Below are 26,603 nucleotides of genomic sequence, written 5' to 3' on the forward strand. Positions count from 1 at the left end.
GGTGAGCGAGATGCTCACAGTTGAAAGCCAGGAAGTACCTGCGCGGACTCCCCTCCCTCCCAGAGCTGCAGGTCCGGGTCACGTGTGCCCACATTTGCACAGAGCCTGACTTGGACATCCACGCACACACATGCCCAGACCCCTTGCACTAGCGCCTACAGGCCCGCCTCCCGTGGGCACGAGCCCAGAGCCTAACTGCCTTCGCCCCCGTCCCCACCATCTATACCCCAGGGATTTCCCTCCCACCCAACTGCATCCTGCCTTCTCAGTATACTGGAGAAAAACCTGTCGGCCGGGCCTGTGACTTCGAGTTGGTAGAGAGGGGTGAAGGGAAACTCCAGCACTCCTGTCTAAGAAAGGCCCCAAGACGCCCCCAGGCTCAGTAAGGCCTTACTCTGAGAGTGAGGGAAGAAGGCTGCCCCTCCCCAGTCCCCTGGGCCTAGGACAGCAGGTGCAAGCTGCCGGGGAAAGGAGGCAGAAGAGTCTCTTCCGGCAGCAGGAAGTGGTAACCACCTATGGGGCAACAAGGCTTGTTCCTCCCCACAGGGCTGAGCAGAAGGGGAACCTTAGCCCAAGCCTGCTCTCTGACCTCCGCCCCCACCCCCTCCCCATGAGGGGGCCTGGAGGGAGTGAAGGCACGTTCTGTTCTCTGGTGCTGACCTCCCTTCCCACCTGCCTCTCCAGGCTCCTTGTGCTTGGGAAGGGTGGGCCCCATCTGATGTCCTGGGGATCTGGGGGAGGCAGGTGACCCAAGGGAGCCCAGGGTCTGGAGCAGCTATGGTGTCACTGCGCACTGGCATTCAGGGCCAATGGCCACGATGTGCAGTCAGGCAGTGGTGACCAGACAGCCTTCTGGAGGCTGGGGGGGAATGGCAGCCAGAGGATGCCAGCTTGCCAGGCACCTTGGGGCTCCCACACCGGCCCTAGCAGCCGAACCTTGGGCACAAGGCTGCCCGGGTGCGCGCCCAGTGACTGGGGCGAGGCGACGGCAAGGCCCGGCCCCAGTGGGCGCGCGCGCGCGCCCACACCCACACCCACCCCTCCCCCCCCCCCCCCGACCCCAGACACTGCTGCCGGGCCGCGCCGGCCGCCCCCGCCCCGCCCCGGGAGCCGCGCTGGGGGCGGGGCGGGGCGGGGCCGGCGCAGGCTGCTGGCTGCGGGGGCCTCCGGTCCCAACGCCCGGCCCGCTCGCGGCCGCGTGGGAGCAACGGAGCTCGACGGCGCGGCCGCCCGGCGGCCATGGCCACGCACGGGAAGCTGCGCCGGGAGCGAGGGCCGCAGGCGGACCATGAGGCGCAAGTCAAAGGTGAGAGGGCGCTGGGCGCTCCCGGCCCAGTTCCCTACGGGGACCCCGAAGGTCGTGGGGGAGCTCGAAAAGACCTGGCCGCTGGCCCAGGGCCCGCTGCTCTCCCCCAGTGACCTCCGGAGGGGGCTGAGGGAGGGAACCCGTGCCCCCTGCCCGCCTCTCCACGTCCCTTTGGCCGCATCCGCCGCTGTTCCTCCTTCCTTCCACTCTCCCTCGCTCCCTCCCTCCCTTTGGTAGCTGTGTCCTCCTGGGTTCTCCCTGCACCTCACCTAAGGACTCCGAGGAGGGAAGGGGGCACCGAGTGCCCCCCCAAAAGTGGCATTCTAGCCACAGTGAAATGGAGCACCTTGACTTTGCTGACGGGGGTTGGGTAGGGGGTCCGGGAGCTTCGGTGGATGGATTTAGCGATGGCTTTACCCTAAAACCACTCCAGTCCCTGCAGCCCAGTCCCTGTTCCCTCCCTTGGGCGCTGAGGTGGCTCAGAGTTGAAGGCCACTGTCTCTAGGTCAAACCGGCACAGTGTATCTTGGCCTGAGGGATCTTGCGCCCTCTGCAAGAGCAGACCTCTTTGGGTTCTGATAAACACTCTGTGCAAATCGTATGCAAATCAGCTTTGCAAACTCTTAGTCGACTGCTTTTCTGGGTCTTATTCAGGGCGTGGTAACTCGTGCAAAGGGAAGCAGGCAGCGTCCAAGTGCCAGCAGTTTGAGGCTGTAACATTTTCTGGCGTCTTCAGATGTGCGACCCTGTATATCAGTCTCAATAGCTCAATTTTACCGATGAAGGAAACCGAAGCTCAGAGAGGAGCAGTGACTTCCTTATGGCCACTCCTATAGGTCCCAGGAGGTGTAATGAAATGAGCCTCGAATGTCCTTCCAGTCCATAGATGGAGATTCCAACGTAATTATCCAATACAAGCAATTTACACCAAAGTATGCTCGAGTCCTCCCCGTCTGGGAAGGGTGGCCTGCTGCCCAGAGCCAGCTTGAGGTGACCGTGCAGGGCCAGTCAGCTCTCCAAGCCTCCCCTGCAACATTCCTCAGATAGAGAGAATGATCCGCAGCCGCATCCCCCAAATGTCATGAGGCTGAAGGACTTTGGAAACTCTTCAGTCAGCAAATGTGGGCGTTCATTCACACTGAAAAAAAATTGGGGTTTCGAGCAAGGCTGTCTTTTAAGTTTTCCTTGCCTGCTCTGGGTCCCTAATGATTTTAGCTTCTGTTCCCCGCCCCCCCGCCCCGTGCCCCCACCCCCCCACCCAAAGAAACTTCCTACTATGCTAGAAAAACGGGATCACTGTCTTGACACCCGAAATTCTGAAAGGTCAGCATAGTCGTGGTTTGGGAGGCCATCTTTTCTGCTTTGCTTGTCAGCAGAAGTGAGACCGAATGCCTCACTCACAGGAAGTGTTGTTGAGGCCCAGTCCTGGCTCTGCAGTTCAAGCATACGTGGACTCCATCCTTCCTTTTGATAGATGTTTTGTGCGCATCTGTTCTTTGCCAGGCCCTGAGCACAGGAGAAGCAACCCCTGCTGTCATACGGCTCACAGGTCTAGTGGGGGAGACATATAGCGAACAACCTATCACACAATTAATTTCAATTATGATGAAAACCACTATAAAGGGAGGGTGCGGATGTCAAGAAAGGGGACAGGGAGAGGGCCAGACCTAGTCTGTGGGGAGGTTGGGAAGGGTTCCCTGATGAGCACGTCCCAGCTGAGATCTGAGAGCTGGACACCGACTCAGCTGAGAGCCTGGGGAGCCTGGGGAGCTCGGGAGGCACCGGCTCACTGTGCTCAGACCCTGCCGACTCAACGTCTGCCTGACACCAGGTCCGAATCCCAGCCAAGGCTTGGTTGCACCGAACAGAAGAAATGAAACAGTTTGGTGTGCTGGCCCGTTGAACACTGTTCGCTTGTAATAGGTCCCCAGGGAACTGTCGCTCCACGAGGAAGGGGCAGACGCCAGAGGACAGTGAGGCAAGCCGGGACATCTCAGATCTTTCTTGGAATGAAATGAAATTTACTTTTATCCCCAAACTGTTACCCTGATTTAATGAAGACTCTCCTGATTTCAAGTGGCCTGGCCTCGGACGGCGTAAGGAGACTGCATTGGTTTCACCTTCAGGAAGCAGTCCTCGCCCAGGCTTCCATTTACCCAGCTTGACCCCTTGGTGGAAAGAGAGCGCTCTTGTTCAGTCACTGAGGTGCAAGCGCGGGGAGGGGATGGTGGCTCCTGGGCCTGTCACTGATCCAGTCCTACGGTGGAGGACGGTGGAGGGGCCGAGGGATGGGTGATGCAAGAGCCACATCTGGGGCGCCTGGAGTCAGGGAGAGGGACCCAGGGGCTGAGAGTAGGAAGGGGACGTTCTCGAAAGGGAAATCAGAGGAGGAAATGGGGATGCCGAGCAGGCAGGACCCATGGAGGCTGCCACATGCCCCACAGCCCGTGGGACGCCACTGGCGGGACAGAAATCCACATGGCACCAGTACCGAGCTGTTCACCGCAGAGTTCTTTCCGACAGCCACCCTGGGTCCTGCCACTGCCCACCTCCTCCCAGGCTGGCTGCCTGGTCCAAGCCCCTGACTGTCTTTTGCCTGGACTGGTGCGGTAGCTGCCACCTGGACTGGGCACGTTTCCTCCGTCACCTGACCTCTGCCCTGGCTCCCCACGGCAGCCTGAGGGGCCCTGAGTGCGAAGCCGGACCCTCATGGCTCCGCTGCTGTGGCCACCCTCTCCCTCGGCGTCCAGCGGGGAGTCCTCCCCAACCACGGGCCTTGGCCATCTCCCCCCTCCCCTCGCCTGCGCAGCTCTCTCCAGCCACGCTGGCTCCACGGCCCCTCTGTTGCTTCCTTCAGCTCTCTGTTCCAGTGTTGCTTGTTCCTGACCACCTCCCGCTCTGTGCTGTCTTCTCAGTGCCACTTGTTCCGACACGTTCTAGCACATGCCTGTCCCCCTGCTGTCTCTCCCCAGGAGGGTGGGCACCGTGTCTCCATGTCTAGACTGACTGGGTGCATAATCAACATTATGCTGAATGAAGGAGTCATTTAACGTCCCTTTTTTGGACAGCGATTAGTAAGTGGTGACCCGCTTGCCAGAAGCCGAGACAGTGCGTTATGTCCTCGGGATGCCCAGGGCTCACCAGTGGGTTGCTTAAGATCCTCATTCAGGCGGTTCTTTGCTTTAGGTCTGTGTGGGGAAAGTTGCCAAATCAAGTCAGCGATAAGGTGTCAGAAGCCAGCAGTGTGGGGAGCGGGGTGTGGCCCTCTCTGCCCGGAGGTGGGTAGTGAGGAGTCAGTACTGGGAACAGCAAACAGGCCAGTTGCCTCAGTCCCGTCACTGGTCAGCCTCCACCAGCTGGTCTGGCCCTCCCACTGGCGCTGCCCTTTCTCCCTGGGGCTGAGGGCAGGGTTTCCAGCCAGCGAGGCCGCAAGTTCACTGCAGGTTTGGCAGAGCGCCGTGGCCACCCCGCACCTGCGCAGCCCCGTGTGTCTCTGTGTTTGCGGGGGCGGCCACCCTGCCTGGGGTCCTGGGCACCCAAAGGTCAGGAAGTGGCAGGGAAACCGGGGAGTCATGGGAAGCCCAAGTGCCAGGTGCTCTCCCACCATCCCAACCTGCTCCGAGCCTCCGGGACCCTCCACACTCCCTCTCGCCCCTGGCCCTTTGCAGGGCTCTGCCCTCTGCCTGGAAGGGCCTTTCCGTTCTTCCTTCCCGGCTGGTTCCCTTCAGCCTCACCTCAGAGGTGCCCTTCCTCAGGCCCGCCCCGAGCCGGCTGGACGGCAGACCTCCCGCAGCGCCGGGCCGGCCCCCCCCCCCCCCCCCCCCCCCCCCCCCGGCTCGGCGCTCACTCCACTCGGCGGCGGGTCCACTGCCCCAGCCTGAGCCGCGTCGTCCCCCCCCCCCCGCCCCGCCCCTACAGAGATGCGCTGGCAGCTGGGCGAGCAGCTGCGCTGCCTGGAGCTGCAGGGCGAGCTGCGGCGGGAGCTGCTGCAGGAGCTGGCCGAGTTCATGCGGCGCCGCGCCGAGGTGGAGCTGGAGTACTCGCGGGGCCTGGACAAGCTGGTTGAGCGCTTCTCTGGCCGCGCAGGCCGCCTGGGGGGTGGCAGCCGGGAGCACCAGAGCTTCCGGTGGGTCCTGGGGACTGGCCGGTGGGACGACTGCAGCAGGGCCTGAGGCCCCGCTCCCCGTCGGTCTGAGTGCCCGTCTCCCCCAGGAAGGAGCCGTCCCTCCTGTCGCCCTTACACTGCTGGGCCGTGTTGCTGCAGCAGACGCGGCAGCAGAGCCGCGAGAGCGCGGCCCTCAGCGACGTGCTGGGTGGGCCCCTGGCCCAGCGCCTGAGTCACATCGCGGAGGATGTTGGGCGCATAGTCAAGAAGGCAAGGCCCCTGCCCTGGGCACGGGATGCTGGATGGCCTCAAGATCTAGCGAGGGCAGCCCGTGGGTGCCCGATGCAGAGGTGTCACGGCTGGGAGGGCCCAGGAGGGCGGGGGGCGTCGGGCAGAGGGGAGCCACTGGGAGCCTTGAGTGCCAAGCTGAGGGCTGGCCGCCGCTGCAGGATGGAGGTGGGTGTTGCACTGGGGCAGGGCTGTGCTCAACTCCCCTCCCCCGCAGAGTAAGGATCTGGAGCAACAGCTGCAGGAGGAGCTCCTGGAGGTGGTGTCAGAGCTTCAGACGGTGAGAGCGCCGCAGGGCCTGTCCGGATCAGAGGGAGGCCATCACCTCACATCTCCCCGAGCCAGGCTCAAGGAGAGACCTGGGTTTCGAGGACCGCAAGCTCGGCCCTCTCTCCCTGCTCTGGGCACTGGGTGGTTGGGCAGAGCGCTCAAGTCCGAGTCCCGGATGGGCTGGGATGGGGAGGGGGAGGGCTGGCTGCAGCCGTGGCCTTGAGCAGGGCTGCCTGGGCTTGGGCCTCCTTGCAGGCCAAGAAGACATACCAGGTGTACCACATGGAGAGCGTGAATGCCGAGGCCAAGCTCCGGGAAGCCGAGCGGCAGGAGGAGAAGCGGGCATGCCGAAGTGCCGGCACCGAGGCAGGGCCCCTCCGCAAGGGCTCCCTCAAGAAGGGAGGGCGGCTGGTGGAGAAGGTGGGCCTGGGGGGCAGCCGTCTGTGTCCGGAGGCTCTGGCTCCTGGGCTTTGTCCTTCCGAGTCCCGGCCCTGCAGGGAGGTGGTGTGCAGCAGGAAGGCGGGGCTGGCTCTGGAGGGCTCCCCAAGCTGGGGTGGTAGACAGAGCGGGCAGGAGAAGAGCCACTAGGCCCGGGACAGCCCGCACGCTCCTAGCTGGTCTCCCCCACCAAGACCCGCTGGGCAAAGAGAAATCTGCTGCCGGAAGCCTGGGGGCCCTTCCACCCACCCGTCCTTGCCTCACGCAGTGCTGTGAGATTGCAGACAAGCGAGCGGACGTGTCGAATGGGTGACTGAGTGACAGGAGGGGAGGAGGAATGTTTGAGGCGGTCCCTGAAGAGAGGATGGGGACGCTGAGGCTGCCAGGGTAGCGGAGGAAGGACATCATGACTTCAGGGCCAAGTTGTTTGAGGGACCTGGTGGGACAGCGGGTGTAGCTGTCCGCGTGGGGAAGGGAGGGGAGAGAGCGTGTGTCGCGGGTGAGGGCTACATGGGAGGCGGAGCTGGGGCCCCGTGGGTGATCCTGGGGCTTGTGTGGTCCTGAGCAGCGCCACGCCAAGTTCTTGGAGCACAAACTCAAGTGCACAAAGGCGCGCAACGAGTACCTGCTCAGCCTGGCCAGCGTCAACGCCGCTGTCAACAACTACTACGTGCATGACGTCCTGGACCTCATGGACGTGAGTGCTGGCGGGCAGGCGGGGCCGGGCGCCTGTGTGCCGAGCCTGCCCGAGCCATGTCCTCGCTTGTCCCCCAGTGCTGTGACACGGGATTCCACCTGGCCCTGGGGCAGGTGCTCCGGAGCTACACGGCCGCCGAGAGCCGCACCCAGGCCTCCCAGCTACAGGGCCTGGGCAGCCTGGAGGAGGTGGTGGAAGCCCTAGACCCTCCAGGGGACAAGGCCAAGGTGCTGGAGGTGCACGCAGCCGCCTTCTGTCCCCCGCTGCGTTTCGACTACCAGCCCCACGAGGGGGATGAGGTGAGGGTCTCTGCCCGCCCCTTCAGGCAAATGCTTTGTGTTTTCTCGTCTTCATTGTGAAGGTAGCTTATTTCTCAGACCCTCCTTCAGTGGCCTCAAGACAAATGAGGCTCTGAGGTTTCCGGACTTGCGTTTGAAGCCAGCAGACCTCCGCAGCTCACTTCTGCGGTTCAGCCAAAGGACGCACACACACACACACCCGCGCCCCCCGCAAGGGCAAACACAGCCAGGATGCCACTGGTTTTGAGGCCAGCTGGTGGGTGGTACATAGCTGTCCGTGTGCTCTTCTTTCGATGGTTCTGTGTACCTTAGACGTTTCATAATGCAAACTTGGGGGGAAAGAAACCATGCAAACAGTAAATTATAACTAGGCATCTTTTTTTTTCTTCTTTTGGGCCGCACCACACGGCTTGTGGGATCTGAGTTCCCCGACCAGGGATCGAACCTGTGCCCCCTGCAGTGGAAGCTCAGAGCCCTAACCACTGGACCGCCAGGGAAGTCCCCACTAGGCATTTTTTAAATGCACCTCCGAGCTATTCTTTTGTTTACCAGTTTACCCTCATGAACATTGTGCAGGGACTGGGGTTACACTGAGCTTTTACTTATTTAATTTGTATTTTGACCAAAGTCGTATCGGAGGTCAAACGTTACTCAAGGCGTCCAATGGCACACAGCCCTTCTCTGACTCACCCGTTCCGTTCCTGATTCCCACTCCCCAGACGCAACCCCTTTCCCGTCTTCTAGCTGCTGCTTCTGCTGCAAGCAACGTGGCAGGTGCTGCTAGCGCTTTTACGCTTCCAGAGGCCCTACCGGCCTCCTTCGTGGATGATTAGGGCTCCTCCCCACATCACCACCTCCCAGTGCTGTCGTCTCCGTCTTCCCCTCACACCAGGCGATCTCTTCTCTTCAGAGCTCTGCCCTGGAGCCGTCCAGTCCCGGCTTGCAGGCCTGTGAAGTCCATGACCTCCCTGCTCCATCGTCCTGAGCATTCCTGCCATTCTCTCCTGCGTTGGACCGTCTGTGTCCCAGATCCTGTGTCTTCCTCTTTCTTGGTTTATTACCCTTGTTTGTGTGGACATCTTTCCCCATACTTTCCTGACTTCGAATATCTGAAAAAATGTCTGTATTCTTTTTTTTTTTGGTTTTTTTTTGCGGTACGCGGGCCTCTCACTGTTGTGGCCTCTCCCGTTGCGCAGCACAGGCTCCGGACGCGCAGGCTCAGCGGCCATGGCTCACGGGCCCAGCCGCTCCGCGGCATGTGGGATCTTCCCGGACCGGGGCACGAACCCGTGTCCCCTGCATCGGCAGGCGGACTCTCAGCCACTGCGCCACCAGGGAAGCCCCAAATGTCTGTATTCTATCCTTGAAATTGATTGGTAGTGTTAGCTGGGTATAGAATTCAAGGTTGTAGGTGAGAAGTGCAATGCCATTCTGATTTCTGGACTGTTGCACGTGACCTGCAGTTTGTCTCCCTGAAGCTTTTAGGATGGTCTCTTTCCCTCGTGTAAAGTTTTATGATGATGTGCCTTGGGGATCCTTTTCCTTCATGGTGCTGGGCACCCAGTGGGCCTTGTCAGTATGCAAACTTGTGTCTCAAGGTTTTGAGCTCATATTATTCCTTTGGTAATTTCCTTCCCTTAATTTTCTTTTCTCTTCCTTTCACAAATTCTTGTAATTTGATGTTGAACACCATGGATTGACAGTCTAAGTTCCTTATCTTTTTTTTTTAATATAAATTTATTTATTTATTTTTGGCTGTGTTGGGTCTTCGTTGCTGCGCGTGGGCTTTCTCTAGGTGCGGCGAGCGGGGGCTACTCTTTGTTGAGGTGCGCGGGCTTCTCATTGCGGTGGCTTTTCTTGCTGAGGAGCACGGGCTCTAGGCGTGCGGGCTTCAGTAGTTGCAGCACGCGGGCTCAGTAGTTGTGGCTCACGGGCTCTAGAGCGCAGGCTCAGTAGTTGTGGTGCATGGGCGGCATGTGGGATCTTCCTGGACTAGGGCTCGAACCCGTTTCCCCTGCATTGGCAGGCGGATTCTCAACTACTGCACCACCAGGGAAGCCCTGATTTCCTTATCTTTTACCTTTCCTATTTCTCATCGCTATACCTTTTCATTCTGCTTTCTTAGATATTTTTTCGACTATTTCTTCCCGCCCCTTGTTGAAATTTTTTTTAATTTACTTTCATATTTTTTGTTCTTAAGAGTTTTGGTTTGTTTTCCAAATTCCTATTTAAAATAGCCCTTTCTTCTTGTTTCATGGATACAATATCTTCTCAAATCTTTCTGAAATGTTCATTCCTTTTCTTGACATTTCCCCCGGTTCCCTGCCTTTTCACTGTTTCCTTGCTTTGATCTGTGTCTTCCACTTTAGAGCTCTTCCTCAAATGGCTGCCAGTTCTTGGCCGTCAATTCATATTTCAGAGGAGGCACTGAAGAGAGGTGCGTTACGTATTTGATGTGTGTGAGCAGAGCTTGTCAGCAGTGGGTTTCCCCCCAGGGTGGCTGGGCAGGGACTCCGATCATTGCTGTGAGGGACACCCACATCACGGGGAGCTGGGGGTGTCTCGGTAAGAGGGTGCTAGAAAGGGCTCAGAGGACTTGGGCAAGGGTTAGGGGACTTGGGGGAGGGGCTTGGCGCCGGCTTGGATGCTGTCAGGAAACGGGTAACTCTGACAGGGTGTCTTAATAAATCTTATTGAGAAGACGGGGCAGGGGTGGCTAAAGGGAGGCTAGAGCTGTCATCAGTGGGGAAGGAACCGTCCCTCACACTAGCTGGGACGCACGGAGGTTTGCTCATTTTTGTGCCTTGGACAAAGTTCTTGCTTTGGTCTGTGCTCAGACACGCTGATGACTTTTTTTTTTATCTTCAGCCGTCATGGCCACAGTGGCTTCGTCTGACGTTGATGCTCTGTGACATTCCTTATGTCCAACAGGCCCGCACTGAGGCACAGCTCTGAGCTCCTGGCCAGCCCCAGATGGCGGTGGCTGCTGTGTTCCCTCTCATCAGTAGGGACTTTCGTCCCCTTCCTCAGCAGTGACTACTGTCCCTGAGTCCAGAACCCCTCTGATTTATCCTTTCCAGAGAGTCAATTTCTAGTTTTCTGCCCATTATGTGGGCTTGAGGGGGTGGGTCTTCTAATGTCAGTGTTTTCTAGGGCCTGGATAGAAATTTTATAATCGTGGTAAAATACACATGAGACTCACCGTTTTGTCCGTTTTAAGTGCACAGTTCACATGGTTGTGCAACCATCATCCACCTCCAGAGCTTTTCCATCTTCCCCAATGGAAAATCTGTCCCCATTAGACACTAACTCCCCCCCCCCAGCCCATGGCCCCCAGCGTCTACTCTGTCTCTAGGAATCTGGCTACTCCAGGCACCTCATACAAGTAGAAGCATATCCTATTTGTCCTTTTGTGACAAAAGGCTTATTTCACTGAGGATAATGTCCTCAGGGTTCACCCGTGTTGAAGCATGTATGAGAATCTCCTCCCTTTTTATGGCTGCTGGACACTTGGGCTGCTTCTTCCTTTGGGCTGTTAGGAGGAGCGCTGCCGGGAACGTCCGTGCACAAGTCTCTATGCGTGCGGGTGTGCGCCTTCCCCTTGGGAAGGTGCCCTTGCCGTGCTTCAGATCTGGCTGTACGCAGCGTCAAGGCTGGTGATCCTGTGCATCGGCCGCCAAGGCAGCGAAAAGGGGCCCCAGAGACCTCGGTGCCTGCTGCCCAGCCCCACCCTGCGTCTCAGGCGTGGCCCTCAGCCCCCTGGATGCTGCCCTCTGCAGGTGGCTGAGATCCGGGTTGAGATGGAGCTGCGGGACGAGATTCTGCCCAGAGCCTACAATATCCGGAGCCGCCTGGACCGACAAACCATCGAGACAGAGGAGGTATGGGTGACCCGGCCTGCCCTCCCCCTGCCTTCTGACTTGGACTCCCTGTCCCTCACCTGCCCCCACTTCTTCCCCAGGTAAACAAGACGCTGAAGGCCACCCTGCAGGCCCTGCTGGAGGTGGTGGCGTCGGAAGATGGGGACATGCTCGAGTCCTTCCAGGCCAGCCCCTCCACCGAGTCCCTCAAGTCCACCAGCTCGGACCCAGGGGTTCGGCAGGCCAGCCGGAGGCGGGGGCAGCAGCAGGAGACCGAGACCTTCTACGTCACGGTGGGGAGGCGGGGCCAGGAGGGCGGGGGGCCGGGGAGGCCCGGAGCTAGGACTAAAGCCTTGGACTCTTCCTGGGGCTTCATAGAAACTCCAGGAGTACCTGAGTGGACGGAGCATCCTCGCCAAGCTGCAGGCCAAGCATGAGAAGCTGCAGGAGGCCATTCAGCGAGGTGGGCCCTGCTCCTGGCCCCCTGAGCCCCTGCCTCGCCACCCCCAGGGCCGGGAGCGGCCGCAGCTTGGCTCTCCTCCTGGGTCCTCCACCCGGCCCACGTCCTCTCCACCCAGAGAGGGTGCTTGGCACGCAGGGAATAAGCCAGCGAGGATCCCGGCCCCTATCCCGCCTTTTGTCCTGTGACTGCCCTGGGCCTTCAGGTGCCCTCTCCCTCTGCGGGGTGTTGAGGAACCTCCCGGCCCGAGAGACACACCAACGTTTTCTCCTCCCCAGGTGACAAGGAAGAGCGGGAGGTGTCTTGGTGAGTCCTTCGTGAAGGACCAGCTTGTCCCGAGGAGCTGTGGGGTCCCCACCTCCCCTCTCTTTGGGACCCGGCTCTGTTGCTCGTCCTTCGGTGGCCTGTTTCCCACTTTGCCCAGTGGGTTCTGGAATAGCTCGCGAGCTCCAGCATGCTGTTTGGCTGGGCCAGGGTGTCGGGGCAGCCTAGTCTCCACACCCACTCCCCTCAGAGCCAGCTCCTGTTCACGACAGGACCCAGTACACACAGAGAAAACTCCAGAAGAGCCGCCTTCCCCGCCCCAGCTCCCAGTATAACCAGAAGCTCTTTGGGGGAGACATGGAGAAGTTTATCCAGGTACTTGCTTTGTGTCACCCGCCAACCAAGTGCGGGCCCCTCCCCGCTTCTGCTCTCCCTCCAGCCCCGGCCACTGGCCTCCTCCTGGGTGGGCCTTTGTCGGGCCTGCACTGATCGGAGGGCACGTCCCTAACTAGGAGCTGAAAGCCTCGGGTGGCAGTGATTTTAGGGCTGAGGAGTTGAGTTAACAGAAGCAAGGGTGTCCGCGGGCCCCACTTCTGGGGTACAAGAGAGGAAGTAAGGGAAGCAAGAAGGATCAGAAAAGAAGAAATCACACTGTTATTTGCAGGATGTGATTCTATATGTCACGGTTCAAAAGAATCAACAGATTATTTAAGTGAACAAATTTTGGGTTTCACGATGTTACTTGATTCGAGGTCGACATACGGAGTTCGATGGCATTTCCACATGCCAGCAATAAACAGCTAGCAGGTAAAACGTAAGGCATGGCCCGAGACGGCACCAGGGATGTCGGACACCTGGGCATGCATCTCGCAGGCCTTACTGCTGACCGCATAATGCATTAAGAGAAAATAAAAGCGAGCGAGTGACGAGGCAGGACGTGCTGTGTCCACAGTGGAGGGAACACCCTCTCTGTCCCTGTCCCCAGAGCTCGGGCCAGTCCGTGCCCCTGGTGGTGGAGAGCTGCATCCGCTTCATTAACCTCAACGGTGAGTAAGACCTGGGCCCTCCTGCCGCTGGCCTGGCACCCGATCCTGCGCCCACCGGCTCTCCGTCCTCCCGCAGGCCTGCAGCACGAGGGCATCTTCCGGGTGTCGGGCGCCCAGCCCCGGGTCTCGGAGATCCGTGACGCTTTTGAGAGAGGTGGGGACCGGCGGGGCCGGGGGTGAGGATGGGGGTGGGTGGAAGAGCCGGTGCCATCCGCCTTCTCGCCCCCTGCGCCACCGTGTCGCCCTCAGGAGAGGACCCACTGGTGGAGGGCTGCACCGCCCATGACCTGGACTCGGTGGCAGGTGTGCTGAAGCTCTACTTCCGGAGCCTGCAGCCTCCGATATTCCCCCCAGAGCTGTTCAGGGAGCTGCTGGCTTCTGTGGGTGAGGCGGGGGTCTGAGGCGGGCCCTGGGGGGGCCCCTCCCCGCTGGCCTCCACGGCTGCGCTCACGGCTTCTCTCCGGGGCACTGGCCTCGGCCGCAGAAACGGAGGCCGCGGCGGAGTGGGTGGAGCATGTGAGCCGCCTCCTGGCCCGGCTGCCCCCACCGGTGCTCGTGGTCCTGCGCTACCTCTTCGCCTTCCTCAACCAGTGAGTACCTCTCGGCGCGGGGGGAGGCGGGGGCGAGGGCGGCTCGGGGGTGGCCCTAGCCAGCTGCTAGCGGGGGTGAGGGGACACCGGGCCGAGAGCTCCCTGCCTGTGACCCACCTGTGCCCCCAGCCTGGCCCAGTACAGCGATGAAAACATGATGGATGCCTACAACCTGGCCGTGTGCTTCGGGCCGACGCTGCTGCCCGTACCCGCCGGGCAGGACCCGGTGGCCTTGCAGGGCCGGGTGAACCAGCTGGTGCAGACGGTCATTGTGCAGCCCTCGCGGGTCTTCCCGCCCCTGGCCCTGCTGCCCGGCCCTGTCTATGAGAAGTGCATGGCGCCACCTTCTGCCAGCTGCCTGGGGTAGGCTCTTCGCGCTGCCGGGAGGGAGGTCCGGCAGACGGGAGATCCCTCGTGCGCTCATCCGCCTTGCTCTGCTCTGCACTGCAGGGATGCCCAGCTGGAGGGCCCGGGTGGGGAGAACGAGCCGGAGCCGGAGGCTGGGAGCCTGGCCCCGGAGGACGGTGAGCGGGGCGGGAAAGGAGTGCCCCACCCTGTCCCCGCCCTGGATGCCCACTCCACCCCTCCCCCACACTGGGGTCCCCTCTTCTCCCTAGACCCAGAGGGGGCTGTGGAGGCCGTGGCCTGCTTTGCCTACACGGGCCGCACGGCCCAGGAGCTGACCTTCCAGCGGGGGGACGTGCTGCGGCTGCACGAGCGGGCCTCAGGCGACTGGTGGCGGGGCGAGCACGCCGGGGCCCGGGGACTCATCCCCCATAAGTACATCACGTTGCCGGCGGGGTGAGTGAGTGAAGTTGGGGCCCTTCCTGGGAGGCTCTCCTTTCACCCGGGCTCCTGGCCCTTCCCCCGCCCCGAGTCCCCGCTTCCGTAGGCCCGGGGTGGCCCAGAGTGCGCCTTTCTGACCACTTCTGGCCAGCGCTGAGCCCTCTGGCCCCCAGACCCCAAGCCCAGAATGAGCGTTCTAACAGGCGGTCTTGTCTCTCTGGTGCCAGGGCAGAGAAGCTTGCTGTGGGCCAGGGGCTGCCGGCCGCCGGGGAGCTGGTGAGCAGCCCAGAGGCCCTCCCGGCCATGGAGTTTGTCCAGAGGTGAGCAAGGGGAAGACCCCTTCCGGGGGCCCTGCCCGCCCACCCCAGGCTGGAGGAGGGTGGGGTCGGACCTCAGCCGCGGAGAGGGACCGGCCTCACTGTTCCCTTTCCCTTGGCCACACCCCGGGCTGGGAGAAGCCACTGCCAGGCAGCGCAGGGGCTCCCCAGGGCCCCCGCCAGGCCCACTGTCTATGCCCTGCAGGCCAGAGCCGTGCACCCAACCCGAGGCCCCTCTCGGCACACCCGGGGGCCCCTCTGGGCACAGATGGCGCTGCTTGGTCCCAGCATCCCCGGAGCGACATGTGGAGGTGGATAAGGTGAGAGCTGGGAATGGCTGTGTGGCAAGTGGGGGGCACCTCTCGGGGGTGGGTCTCTGCTTCCCCTTATGAACCGGACTCTTCCCTCCCAAGGTTCAAGTCTGACCTTCCTGACCTCAGACCAGCCGGTGGAGCCCAGCCTAGGGAGGGGCAGGCCGGCAAGGGTGTGAGTGCAGTGGGGAGGGACGGGCCTGGAGGCAGGGTAGAAGGGAAGGGAACCTGGGGCTCTCACATTTGGGCTTCATGTTCGGTTCCTGAGTGGGACGCGGTGAGTGGGACAGGCTTCAAGGCTGGCATCTAGAGCCAGGCTAGGTGAAAGGTGGTGACGTGGCCGGCGCTTGGCGAGCCAGGGAGGATGAAAGGGGCAGATGGAAAAGAGGCTGAGGGAGGTGGCTGACTGGGGAGCCAGGCGGGGTCGTACTTCTTGCAGGGGGAGAGAGCGGGTGCCGGATGCGGCCGGGGCCAGGGGTGCAGCCCGGGGACACCCGGCTCCCTGCTGTGTCCGCTGGGCCCAGCGCACCCCACTGTGGGCTCCCAGTGGGCACCGCCGGGCTGAGCCCCGGGAACCGTGTGAGCACTTATCACTACATCTGGGGTCTGCCCAGATAACCCAGGATCGTCTCCCCATCTCAAGATCCTGAACTTATATCTGCAAAGGCCCTATTTCCACACAGGGTCCCAGCCCAGTGCAGGCTGGGGGGGCGGGTAGGATGTGCACGTCTCTCCAGGGGCATTTCAGCCCCTCCTCCCTGGGCTGCAGGGGGCCGCTGGCCCTGGAGGTCCGGGCACGCTGGTGGCCCCCGAAGCCAGGGTGTGGTGGCTGTGATCTCAGCCAGGGAGAGAGTGGGAAGAGGAGGGGGACCCGGGGCCCAGCCAGAGGGGCTCCCATTTCAGGGCTGGACTGAGGATTGCTGTCCCCGGAGGAGACGGTGACCGCCACACCAAAAGTGGCAGGAGCGAAACCGGGCAAGCGAGGGGCGACAGCTGCGGGGCCCACGGAGGGGAGGGGCCTGGGGACAGGCGGTGGCCGAGGACTTTGTTTCAGGGGATGGAGGAGTTTGGGCAGAGGCTTGGGCAGCGGAGGGCAGGAGGGCCTCGCTCCTGGGTCAGCTGGCACCACTGACCTGGGGGTGGGGGACTGGCTGGCCAGGTGGAGGCCGCTCACACCGACGCCCTGCCTTTCTCTCCTCCCCGCCAGGCCGTGGCGCAGACCATGGACTCTGTGTTTAAGGAGCTCTTGGGGAAGACCGCCGTCCGTCAGGGCCTCGGGCCGGCGTCCACCATCTCCCCTGGCCCTGGGCCCCGCAGCCCGAAGACCGTGGCCTGCGGCCGCCTCGGCAAGAACAAAGGCTTCTCCCGTGGCCCTGGGGCCCCAGCCTCACTCTTGGCCTCCCATCCCCAGGACCTGGACTCACCCCTCAAGCCGCACTGAGGTGCTACCGGTTCCTCTGCAGGCCCCGCCCCGCCCCAGGCGGCCACGGGGGAGACCGGCCGGGCTCCCCAGGCCCTTTGCTTCTCCCTGGTCCTGTGCAGCATGCTTGCTCGTGACCGTCTGCAGAGAGGAGGACGAGGCCACCCCAGCCCACCCCTGCTTCCCCCGCGCTGGCTCAGGCCCCTCTGGGAGGCAGCCGAGGAGGGAGGCTGGGGGCAGCTGGCCGTGAGGGCTTGTCGCTGGTTGTCGGGTGCTCGGTGCCCTTGCTCAGATGAGGGTGCCAGCCTGGTGTTGGCGGCCATTCATAAAGGCCTGTGCATTGACTCCCCGACGTGAGCCAGTTCTCTGTCTCGGTGGGGCTGGGTACAGGGCCAGCCTCCTGGCACCCCAAAGATGGCAGGTTGGGAACAGCTTCTGCGGGGGGTTCCTTGGCACAGGGCTGCCTCTGAAGGCCTGCGTGGCGGGTTCTAGAGCCGCTCACGTGTCTGGGTGCGGGAGGGCTCTGAGAATCTTTTCGCGCTGCCCCCGCGCCCACCGTTACCCTGATCCAAGGAGACTCGCCAGGTGGGAAATGAGCTGGAACTTTTATGACGGGGAGAGTCAGAAGGGAGGGCAGAGGGGGACTAGAGAGGCGGGGAAAGGAAGGCCCCTGGCCCCACGCCTTTCTTCCTCCTGGGCCCCCACCCCCCACCCCCCGCTCCCGGGACCTCCGTCAGCCGGCAGGGCAGGCACTGGTTGGGGTGGAAGCCATGCGCCGGCCCCGGACCCTGCAGCCCACCGCCGCAGCCCCTCCCTACACGCGGCGCCAAGGAGCTGACTGCCGGGCCCCCGCGCGATCGCGGAGCCTGTCCCCGGGCAGGCAGCTGAGCTTCGTGGAGCCTCTGGAAGGAAGGCGCCCCTCGTTTCTCAGGAGGAGGTGTCCCTGGCCAGGAAGGAGCTGGCCGTGGCACAGGACTCCTCGTGGGGCCCCAGGCCGGGCGGGGCGCGCGTCCAGGCACAGCAGAGCAGGCTTCGCAGCTCGGAGGAGACGCTGCGGCTGAAGGAAGCGTAGATCCAGGGGTTGGTACAGCTGTTGAGGCTGGCCAGCAACATGAGCAGCACGAAGGGGGGCCCTGTGTGGTGCAGGGGTCTGGGCTGGGGATGAGGGTGCCCAGGGAAGGCCGCGACCCACGTGCCACCCAGCGGCTAGCAGTGCACATCAGCCTGTGTCCGCTCGGGAGCCCACGGCTGGGGAGGGGAGGGGCCAAGGTGTGTGTGCAGCCAAGCCTGAGCGGCCCCCACGGCTCGAGCCACGGCCACACACCTTCCCGAGGTGCCTCCGGGTCCCACGCTGCCCACAGCTGCACGAGGAAGAAGGGCGCCCAGCACAGCACGTACACTATCACGATCACCAGCGTCATCCTCACGGTCTTGGCCATGGCCGCCGACACCCGGGCTCCCTCGCTGGGACTGCCCGTCCGGCGCCCTCCGCGGCGCCCCCCGGCCCTCTCTGCAGGCCCCGGCACCAGGCTGGCGTGAATCTCCCGAAAGATGAGCACCTGGCAGGCGGCAATGCCCAGGGCAGGTGCCACGAACACCATCAGGGCGATCCAGGTGACGTAGGCGCGGAGGCCCCAGGGCTCGGCAAAGCGGGCCCAGCAGTCGAGGACACCGCTGCCGTCTCCCACGTCACGCTGGGCGAAGATGAAGAGCTGGGGCAGGCTGAGGAGAAGCGAGAAGGCCCAGGCCACCAGCACTGGCCGGTTCCAGCGAGCTCCGCCTCCATGGCGGTGTGCCAGCATGGGGCGGCAGATGGCGCGGTGGCGGTCCAGCGTCATGGCCAGGATCATGTAGGAGGAGGCATACATGCCCACCATCTGCAGGTACTTGACAGCCCGGCACAGGGCATCGGGCCCACGGAAGCGGTCGGTGGCGTCCCAGGCCAGCTGGGGCAGCACTTGGAACAGAGCCACGGCCAGGTCGGCCAGGCACAAGTGGCCGATGAAGACGTGCATGGGCGCCCAGCGGCCCCGCCGGCCCCGCCGCACTAGGGCACCCAGCACCAAGCCGTTGCTCAGGGCCACAGCCACGAAGACTGTGGAGAGCAGGGCCAGCTCCGCCTGGGCTAGCAGCGGGTCCCGGGCGTCCAGCGGCTCCTCCTCGCTGCCGTTGCCGGGCGGCGTAGGTTGGGAGAGGGGCCGGGGCACAGCTGGGCAGCGGTGGGGGGAGAGGCCCGAGTTAGGGAGTGTGCTCTGCAGGGGAACCGAGCCCAGGGAGCTTCCCGCTGGTCAGGCAGAGCTGGTGGCCTTCTGCTTCCCTCCAGCCTCCCACTTCCTGGATCCGCATGTGGTGGGGAGGGAAGGGCAGCCCCAGCCCAAGCGAATACATAGGGCCATGCGCTCCCATCCCCACACCAGCAGCCCGGAGAAGTGGGTGAAGGAGGTGTCTGAAAGGGGCTTCTTGGCTTCATCCAACCCCTCCCGGCCCACCTGGCTCATCCCAGTGGAGGAAAGGGTGGGGGGATGGGTAGGGACAGTGGCTGGGACCTTACCCGACGTGGTGGACGCCATGACCATGGTGGGGCGAGCAGGAGTCCTGAGCGCCTGGAGGAGACGGGGTGGCGAGCTCAGCCTCCCACCAGAGGGGCCAGCCCGGCTGCCCAGAGTCTCTGGATAGGGGTCCTTAGAGAGCTGCCGGGGTGGGGGGGTGGGGGTGTGTGCGTGCGCGTGCGTGAGTGTGTTGTGTGTGTGTGTGTGTGCGTGTGTGTGCGCGCGCGCATGCGTGAGTGTGTGTGTTCCAGTGATCAGGCACTGGGGGTACATCCTTAGCCTAATCAGGGTTGGTGAGGTCTGGCCCCTGAGACAGACATCGACCTCGGAGCCCTGCTACACTCCTCCCAGGACTAGGCAGGGGAAGCTGGAGAGAGGGACAGTCAGACAGATGGACGAACCAAGCCTATGACCTACCTAGGCAGCCCACAAGAAGCGAGGCAGACAGATAGACCACCCCCTGCCCTGACAGAGGCCAAGAGAGGTGGCCATCGGAGGGCTGGGGACACGGTGGGAGGGCTGGTATGCCCCCGTTGTAGCCCCTTACCTGGCCGGGCTCCCGGGCTCCTGGGCAGCTGGGCGGCAGCGGGCGCAAAGGTGGCCCAGGAGCTCAGATCGGCGCTCCATCGCCTGCCCCGCCCCAACCAGGCCTCTGGGAGTGACCTGCTCAGGAGGGGACTTCCTCCCCTCCCCCATGAGCCTCCCGCCTCTGGCACGGGGAAGTAGGCTCCTGGCCTCCTCTGCTTCCCTTCCTGGCCGCAGCCATCCCAGGACTCCGTTCTCCCCGCCAAGGGGGAGCCGAGCCCTCCAGAGCTTGGCTTAGCTGTAGCCGGCTATCCGCTACCACCCGCGCCTGCCCCCACTTCCGCAGGGCCCCCTTTATTAACATGTGGGGCTGCGGAGCTCTGGGCGATGACTTAGTTCAGCGTGTCTATAAGTGGGGAAACTGCGACCGGAGGTGGGTGGGCCTGGCTCAGCATCACACAGCTTTCTCGTGGCGAAGCTTGACCCCCCCCCTTTCCCGAGCCAGGCTCCTTCTGCCCCTCTCCGGGCCTGGGCAAGGCTCTCCCGAGGTCCCCACTAGGCAGAAGGAGGGCTTCTCCCCAGCCTGCGAAGGCCCCACTCGCTCCTCAATTAGGCCGCAGGAGATGAGGGACGGGAAGAGGGGGGGCAGGGTCAAGCTGGGGCTGAAGGTGTCCCCGAGAGATCCAGCTTCCTCCCCAGACTGTGGGAGCCCGGGAAACCTCCACGCTTTTCCTCCTCCCACACCTGTCCTAGGAGAAGGGGGCTCAGAGCTTCTGCACTGACGCATATTCCAGCTCCCTCTCTCCCCTCCCCCCACATACGCCCAGCGCGCGCGCTCCTGTGCCCTCCCTCCCTCCTCTCCCCTCCAGCCCATCCTTTTCCCCATCCCAGGCCCTCCCCACCCCCACCCCAGCTCCTGCCACCGGCCCTGGCCTCCCTCAGCCCAGGCCGGCCCAGCCCAGCCCAAGGCAGTGGCCTGCATGCGGCCCAGAGCCCGGCTCCAGGCTGAGATTGGCCCTTTCTTCCTGTTTGTCCCTCCTCTCTGTTGACCTGCGAGGCTAGGGACCAAAGCAGCCTCTCACAGACCAGGGGCTCAAGTACAGCCAAGGCCAGGCGTCCTCTTCGCGGCCAGAGTCTGGCGGCACCAGTAGGGGTCATCAGGGTGGGGGCCCACCCAGCCCCCCTACACCCCACACCCACACAGCGCACACGCACACACACTGAACCACATGTGCTTCACGCCCAGCACTCACACGGCGCGCAGTACACACACACACACACACACACACACACACACACACGCTCCACACCACACCCCCACGGTACGTGTGCGTATTTGTAATGGTTTTTGCTAAAGCATTTGGAAGTCGGTTGTAGAATACCAACACCCCACATCTGAACACATCAGCCACACCTGTTAAGAACCAGAACGTCCTCACTGTCCCCCTGTAACCACACAACCATTACTAACCCAGGAGCATAGAAAGGGTAGAAGATGGAGTTCCCGGGCACTTCTTTCCTTGTGCCCCCCTTCCCCATGTGCCTCCCGGGGCCCGGTCCCCAAGACCCTCCCAGACTTGCCGGTGAGATGACACCTCCCTCGTCTGCCCTGGGGAACTGAGGCGCCTGCAGAGGAGCGCATGTCCCCACTTGGCCACTCCCCCGCTGTGGGACCTTGGACAGGCTGTGGCCAGCTCTCTGTGACTCAGCTTCCCCCTCTGTAAAATGGGAATCCAACAATTGAAAGTTGAGCCACGGCGATAGGATGGGCAGAGACTTAAGCCGGCAGGTGTGGAAGCGCCTTTTTTTGCTCACTGCATCTCGGGCAGCTCTGGAAGCAGTGCCAGCCTTCTGGGGTAAACGGGCCATCACCTCCTTATGGGGCTCTCTGCCCAGCCCCAAACGAGGTCATGCAGGCCTGTATCCCGGCAGAGAGCTGGCGCAGGGCTTGGGGACACCTCTGCGCACTGTGCTCCTTATTTCCCGCTGTCGAGTCCAGGGAAAAGACTGGGGGAAGGCCCTTCGCTGCGACTTTCTCTCGGCTCCAAGAAGGAACGGGAGGGCTTTGTGTCCACGCCAAGGCCTGGATGTAAAGGGAAACAAGTGCTGGGATCTCTGGGAGGAACGAAGAGCCCCTGAGGCCAGCCGGTGTGCCCGGAGAGTCTGGCTACCTGGCTGATAGCCCGACTCAGGAGCCCCTGGTGCACCTGCCGGCGCTGTGCCAGCTGAGAGGCTGGGCCGAGTCCCGCTGCGGGCGGCAAAGAGCTGGTCAGATGGAGACGCCCCAGGCCACCCCAGCCCCAGCCACCAAGGAGGACTTGGCCATGGAGCAGCCAGTTGGCCTCAGGTGGCCTCAGGCCCCAGGCAGAAGTGAACAGACACCCTCCCCCCCTCCCCCGGCGCAGCCCCCTCTGCCCTGCCCAGTACCATCTCCCTGTAGGACTGCCTTTGCAGAAAGGTTCTGTGTGTGGCCAAGGAGTGGGCCCCGAGCTCCCCCAGCCCAGTGTCTGAGCAGAGGGGGTGGGGGCACTGACCATCCCAGGTGCCTGGCGCCAGGGCAGTGGGTCAGAACTGTGGGACCTGGATCTGTCTGTCTTGCTCTACCACTGGCTCTCAGGAACCAGGACCATTTGCTCAACAGGCGCAGCAGCCCTACCCCCCCCAGGGGTGTGTGTCTGGGGGGTGGAGGGGGAAGGCACAGGCCTTGGAGGGGACACTTGAAGGCTATTTCAGGGATGAAAGAGAAAGAGGAGCCAGCCAGGGACACGAAGAAAGAGTGACGAAAAAGCCAGGAGAAAACCAGGAGAGCAGAGGTTCCCGAGGTTGGGAGGGGAGACAGGTGCCCTACGGGAAGGAAGGACGCGAGCAAAGCTGCTGGAAGGCCGTGCCTGGTGTCAACCGGAAAAAATGCACACCTGAGGGACTTCCCCGGTGGTCCAGTGGTTAAGAATCCGCCTTCCAACGCAGGGGACACGGGTTCGAGCCCTGGTCCGGGAAGATCCCACATGCCGTGGAGCGACTAAGCCCGTGCACCACAACTACTGAGCCTGCGCTCTGGAGCCCGCGAGCCACAACTACTGAGCCCACGTGCCACAACTGCTGAGCTCGCATGCTCTGGAGCCTGCGTGCCACAACAAAGATCCCACGTGCCACAGCTAAGACCCAATGCAGCCAAATAAATAAATGAAATAAATATAAAAAAATAAAAAGAAAAAAATGCACACCCGAAAACTTGAGGATTATGTATTATTCGGTGGACTTCCTGAGGATGCCAGGCCGGGAGACAGCCTCTCAGAGAGCTCTGAGGGACAGCTCCGAGGAGGTAAGGGGGCAGCCAGGGTAGTGAGAATATCAAAAGATTACTGCCAGTTAAAGGAAACTGGGCATTTCAAGTGACTGAATCCAGCACTTTTCCAGGTATGGGAAGAGGCAAGAGTCTGAATATCATTGAGATCATTCCTTTGATCTGTGCCGCAGCCATCTGGGGCCAGCATCCTGTTTTCTCCGTCCTGAATCCCCTCAGCGTGCACAGTGTGGGGCTTACTGATGCGGCAGGCAACTTTCCTTGCACACAAGGATGGAGAGAGGTGCCCTAACTGGGCATCCCACCGGTGGGGTGAGCTTTGCAGACGGTGGCAGAGGGAGGACTGAGTGAGCTCACAGCGAGTGAAATGGAATGACAGGGGAGAGCAGGGCGAGGAGGCGAGGCCTAGGAGGTGAAAGAGCTCCAACGGGGCAAAGATACATTGAATCTAACCACGCGTGTGTGCCTGCGTGCGAGCGTGTACTGGGAGTCAAGTGGACCAAAGACGACAGAAAGACAGCGTGGTGACTCACCTGAGGTCTGAATTAAAGTGAACAGTAATTTTAAAAATGGGACAAGGCCTGTTTGCATGCTGGGGGAGGCACGAGAGTGGTACTCGATGGATTAGAGCTCTGCAGACTGTGACTTCTCTCCTTGTCCTGAATGACTTTTTAAAAAATTAATTAATTAATTTTTGGCTGCGTTGGGTCTTCATTGCTGCGCGCGGGCTTTCTCTAGTTGTGGCGAGCGGGGGCTACTCTTCGTTGCGGTGCGCGGGCTTCTCACTGCGGTGGCTTCTCTTGTTGTGGAGCATGGGCTCCAGGCGCGCGGGCTTCAGTACTTGTGGCTCGCGGGCTCTAGAGCGCAGGCTCAGTAGTTGTGGTGCACGGACTTCATTGCTCCACGGCCTGTGGGATCTTCCCGGACCAGGGCTCAAACCCGTGTCCCCTGCATCGGCAGGCGGATTCTTAACCACTGCACCACCAGGGAAGTCCCCTGACTTTCGTTTTTGTTTATTTATTTAGGCCACGCCTCAGTTTGCGGGATCTTAGTTCCCCAACCAGTGATGGAACCCGCGCCCGTGGCAGTGAAAGCGCCGAGTCCTAACCAGGACCACCAGGGAATTCCCCAGGAATGACTTTGTAAAATCTGTTTTATTGAGGGATGATTAGCGTACAGTAAAATTCACAACTTGTTTCATGAGATTTGACACACACAGTTGTGTAAGCACCACCATAATCATGATATAGAATGTTTGCATCACTGCAGAAAGTTCCCTCATGGCCCTTTGCAATCTCCTTCCCCCACCTGGAGCCTGACAACCGTGATTTTCCTATCACTATAGATTTGCCTTCCCTCGAATTTCATATAAATAGCACCGTAGAGTGTGCAGTATTTCGTACCTGGCTTGTCTCACTCGGCAGGATGACTTTGAGTTCATCTCTTTGGCTGTTTGTATCAGGACTTTGTTCCTTTTTCTTGCTAAGCAGCATTCCGTTGTCTGGATGGCCCACAGACAGTTTATTCCACTACCAGCCGATGGACACGTGGGTTGTTTCCCGTTTGGGGCTCTCATGAATGAGGCGACTCTGAACCCTTGAGTGCAAACTCTTGTGTGCTTTTACGTCTCCAGTGGGCAGCCTATGATAAATATGTTTCAGGTGGTAAGAAACCGGCAGGTTGTTTTCCACACGCCTCGGATCGGTTTGCCTTCCCAGCAGCACAGTTCCACGTGCTCTGCATCTTCGCCGGCACTCGCTGTGGTCAGTCTGTCATTTTTTTTTTTTAAGCCCCTTTCATTTTAACCTTTCTTTTGACTGATGATATACTTATTTGCCAGTTGTCTATATTCTTTGGTGAAGTATCTAGTCCAATCTCGGGCAATTTTTTAAAGTTTTCTCAATTATTGAGTTGTAAGAGTTTTTTTCTTTTTTTCATTTTGATTATATTTTAGATACACGTCCTCAAACAGAATGGTTTTGCAAATATTTTCTCCCACCCTGTAGCAAATGTTTTAAGTTTGGACAAAGTCTAATTTTATCCATTTTTTTCTCTCATGGTTTGTGTTTTTTTGTGTCCTATCTAAAAAGTCTTTGCCTAATGCACTGTCACAAAGATATTCTCCTATGATTTCTTCTAGAAGGTTTATATTTCTAGCTCTTACATTTAGGTCTGTGATTCATTTCGAGTGAAATCTTGTGCATAGTATGAGGTAAAAGCCTGGGTTCCTTCTTTTGTGTGTGGATACCAGGTGTGCCAGGATCATTGCTTGAGAAGACTGTCCTTTTCACCTTGAATTACTTGCACCTTTCCTGAAAATTGATCATATGTGTGTGGGTCTGTTTCTGGACTCTCAGTTTTGTTCCTTTGATCTCTATGCCTGTCCTTATACCTTATACCAAGGCTACACTGTCTTGCTTACTCTAGAGTTATAGTAAGTTTTTTTTTTTTTTGGCTGCACCTCACGGCTTGTGGGATCTTAGTTCCCCGACCACGGATCAAACACAGGCCCCCTGCAGTGAAAGCGTGGAGTCCTAGCCACTGGACCGCCAGGAAATTCCCTATAGTAAGTCTTGAAATCAGATAGCATAAATCCGTCAACTTTGTCCTTTCTCAAAATCATTTCGGCTAGTTTAGGTAATTTGCATTTCCACATAAATTTTAAAATCAGCTTGTCTGTTTCTACAAAAAAAAAAAAAAAAAAGCCTGCCAGGATTTTAATTGCTATTACATTGAATCTGTAGATAAATCTGGGGAGAATTGGCATCGTAACAATAATGAGTCTTTCGACACATGACTGTGGTGTTTCTTTCCATTTATTTAAGTTTCTTTAATTTCTCTCAGCAATATTTTGTCGTTTTTGGCATACAGGTTTTGCACATATGTTACTAAGCTATCCCTAACTATTGATATTTTTGATGCTATCGTAAATGGTACTTTTAAAATATTTTATTTATTTGTTTGTTTTTATTTTTGGCTGCGTCAGGTTTCATGCAGGATCTTTCGTTGTGGTGCGCGGGCTTCTCTCTAGTTGTGGTGTACCGGTTTTCTTTCTCTGGTTGTGGTGCACGGGCTCCAGGGTGCATGGGCTCTGTACTTTGCGGCACGCGGGCTCTCTAGCTGAGGCGTGCAGGCTCAGTAATTGTGGTGTGTGGGCTTAGTTGCCCCAAGGCATGTGGGATCTTAATTCCGCGACCAGGGATCGAACCCCGTGTCCCCTGCATTGGGAGGCAGATTCTTTACCACTGGACCACCGCGGAAGTCCTGTAAATGGTACTTTTAAATGTCAATTTCTGATTGTTGCTAGTATATAGAAATACTATTGATTTTTGCATATTGACTGTTTATCCTGCAACCTTGCTAAACACTTATTAGTTCTACTGGTTTTTGCAGAGTTTTTAGAATTTTTTCTTACACAGACAATCATGTCATTTCTGAATCAAGACATTTACTTTTTTCTTTCCAATCTATATGCTTTTCATTCCTTTTTCTTGCCTTACCGCGCTTGCTAGGACCTCCAGTGCAATGATGAGTGTAAGTGATGATCATAAGGGAAAAGCAGTCAGTCTGTCACCATTGAATATGATAGTAACTGTGGGCTTTTCATAGACGCCCTTTTTGAAGCTGAGGCGGTCTTCCTCTATTCCCAGTTTACTGAGAGCTTTTACCATGAGTGGGTGTTCAATTTTATCAAATGTTTTTCTGCATCTATTGAGATGATCACATGATGCTCTTTTTTTGTTGTCGCTCTGTTAATATGGTTAATTG

General features: G+C 59.9%; 2 protein-coding genes across 4 annotated transcripts; one reads left to right on the top strand and one right to left on the bottom strand.

Moving 5' to 3' along the window:
* Positions 1-1,153: 1,153 nt before the first annotated feature.
* On the top strand, positions 1,154-16,801 carry ARHGAP4 (Rho GTPase activating protein 4). 3 transcript variants are annotated; one of them, XM_022565914.3, is made up of 22 exons: positions 1,156-1,306; positions 5,225-5,432; positions 5,519-5,681; positions 5,917-5,979; positions 6,225-6,389; positions 6,976-7,104; positions 7,182-7,403; positions 11,183-11,284; positions 11,365-11,556; positions 11,642-11,726; positions 12,002-12,029; positions 12,260-12,362; positions 12,973-13,033; positions 13,110-13,187; positions 13,283-13,417; positions 13,518-13,623; positions 13,753-13,986; positions 14,074-14,147; positions 14,241-14,424; positions 14,637-14,729; positions 14,932-15,046; positions 16,245-16,801. In XM_022565914.3, the coding sequence occupies exons 1-22, from the start codon at positions 1,240-1,242 to the stop codon at positions 16,476-16,478; spliced, it is 2,841 nt and encodes a 946-aa protein (XP_022421622.1). In that variant the 5' UTR covers positions 1,156-1,239; the 3' UTR covers positions 16,479-16,801. The 3 variants fall into 3 exon arrangements, with proteins under 3 accessions (XP_022421623.1, XP_089760099.1, XP_022421622.1); XM_089903973.1 differs by having other exon boundaries at positions 1,155-1,306; positions 14,074-14,424; XM_022565915.3 differs by lacking the exons at positions 14,074-14,147; positions 14,932-15,046; positions 16,245-16,801 and having other exon boundaries at positions 1,154-1,306.
* A 554-nt stretch (positions 16,802-17,355) lies between these two features.
* On the bottom strand, positions 17,356-19,633 carry AVPR2 (arginine vasopressin receptor 2). The gene is made up of 4 exons (XM_030761001.2): positions 19,554-19,633; positions 19,009-19,088; positions 17,782-18,666; positions 17,356-17,590 (listed from the first exon to the last, which is right to left on the bottom strand). Exons 1-4 carry the CDS (start codon positions 19,631-19,633, stop codon positions 17,385-17,387), a joined length of 1,251 nt encoding a protein of 416 aa, XP_030616861.2. The 3' UTR covers positions 17,356-17,384.
* Positions 19,634-26,603: the final 6,970 nt, after the last annotated feature.

The sequence above is a fragment of the Delphinapterus leucas genome, chromosome X (genome assembly GCF_059928025.1).
Source record: "Delphinapterus leucas isolate spDelLeu-1000000601 "Yukka" chromosome X, BTC_Dleu_Yukka2, whole genome shotgun sequence".
Taxonomy (NCBI): domain Eukaryota; kingdom Metazoa; phylum Chordata; class Mammalia; order Artiodactyla; family Monodontidae; genus Delphinapterus; species Delphinapterus leucas.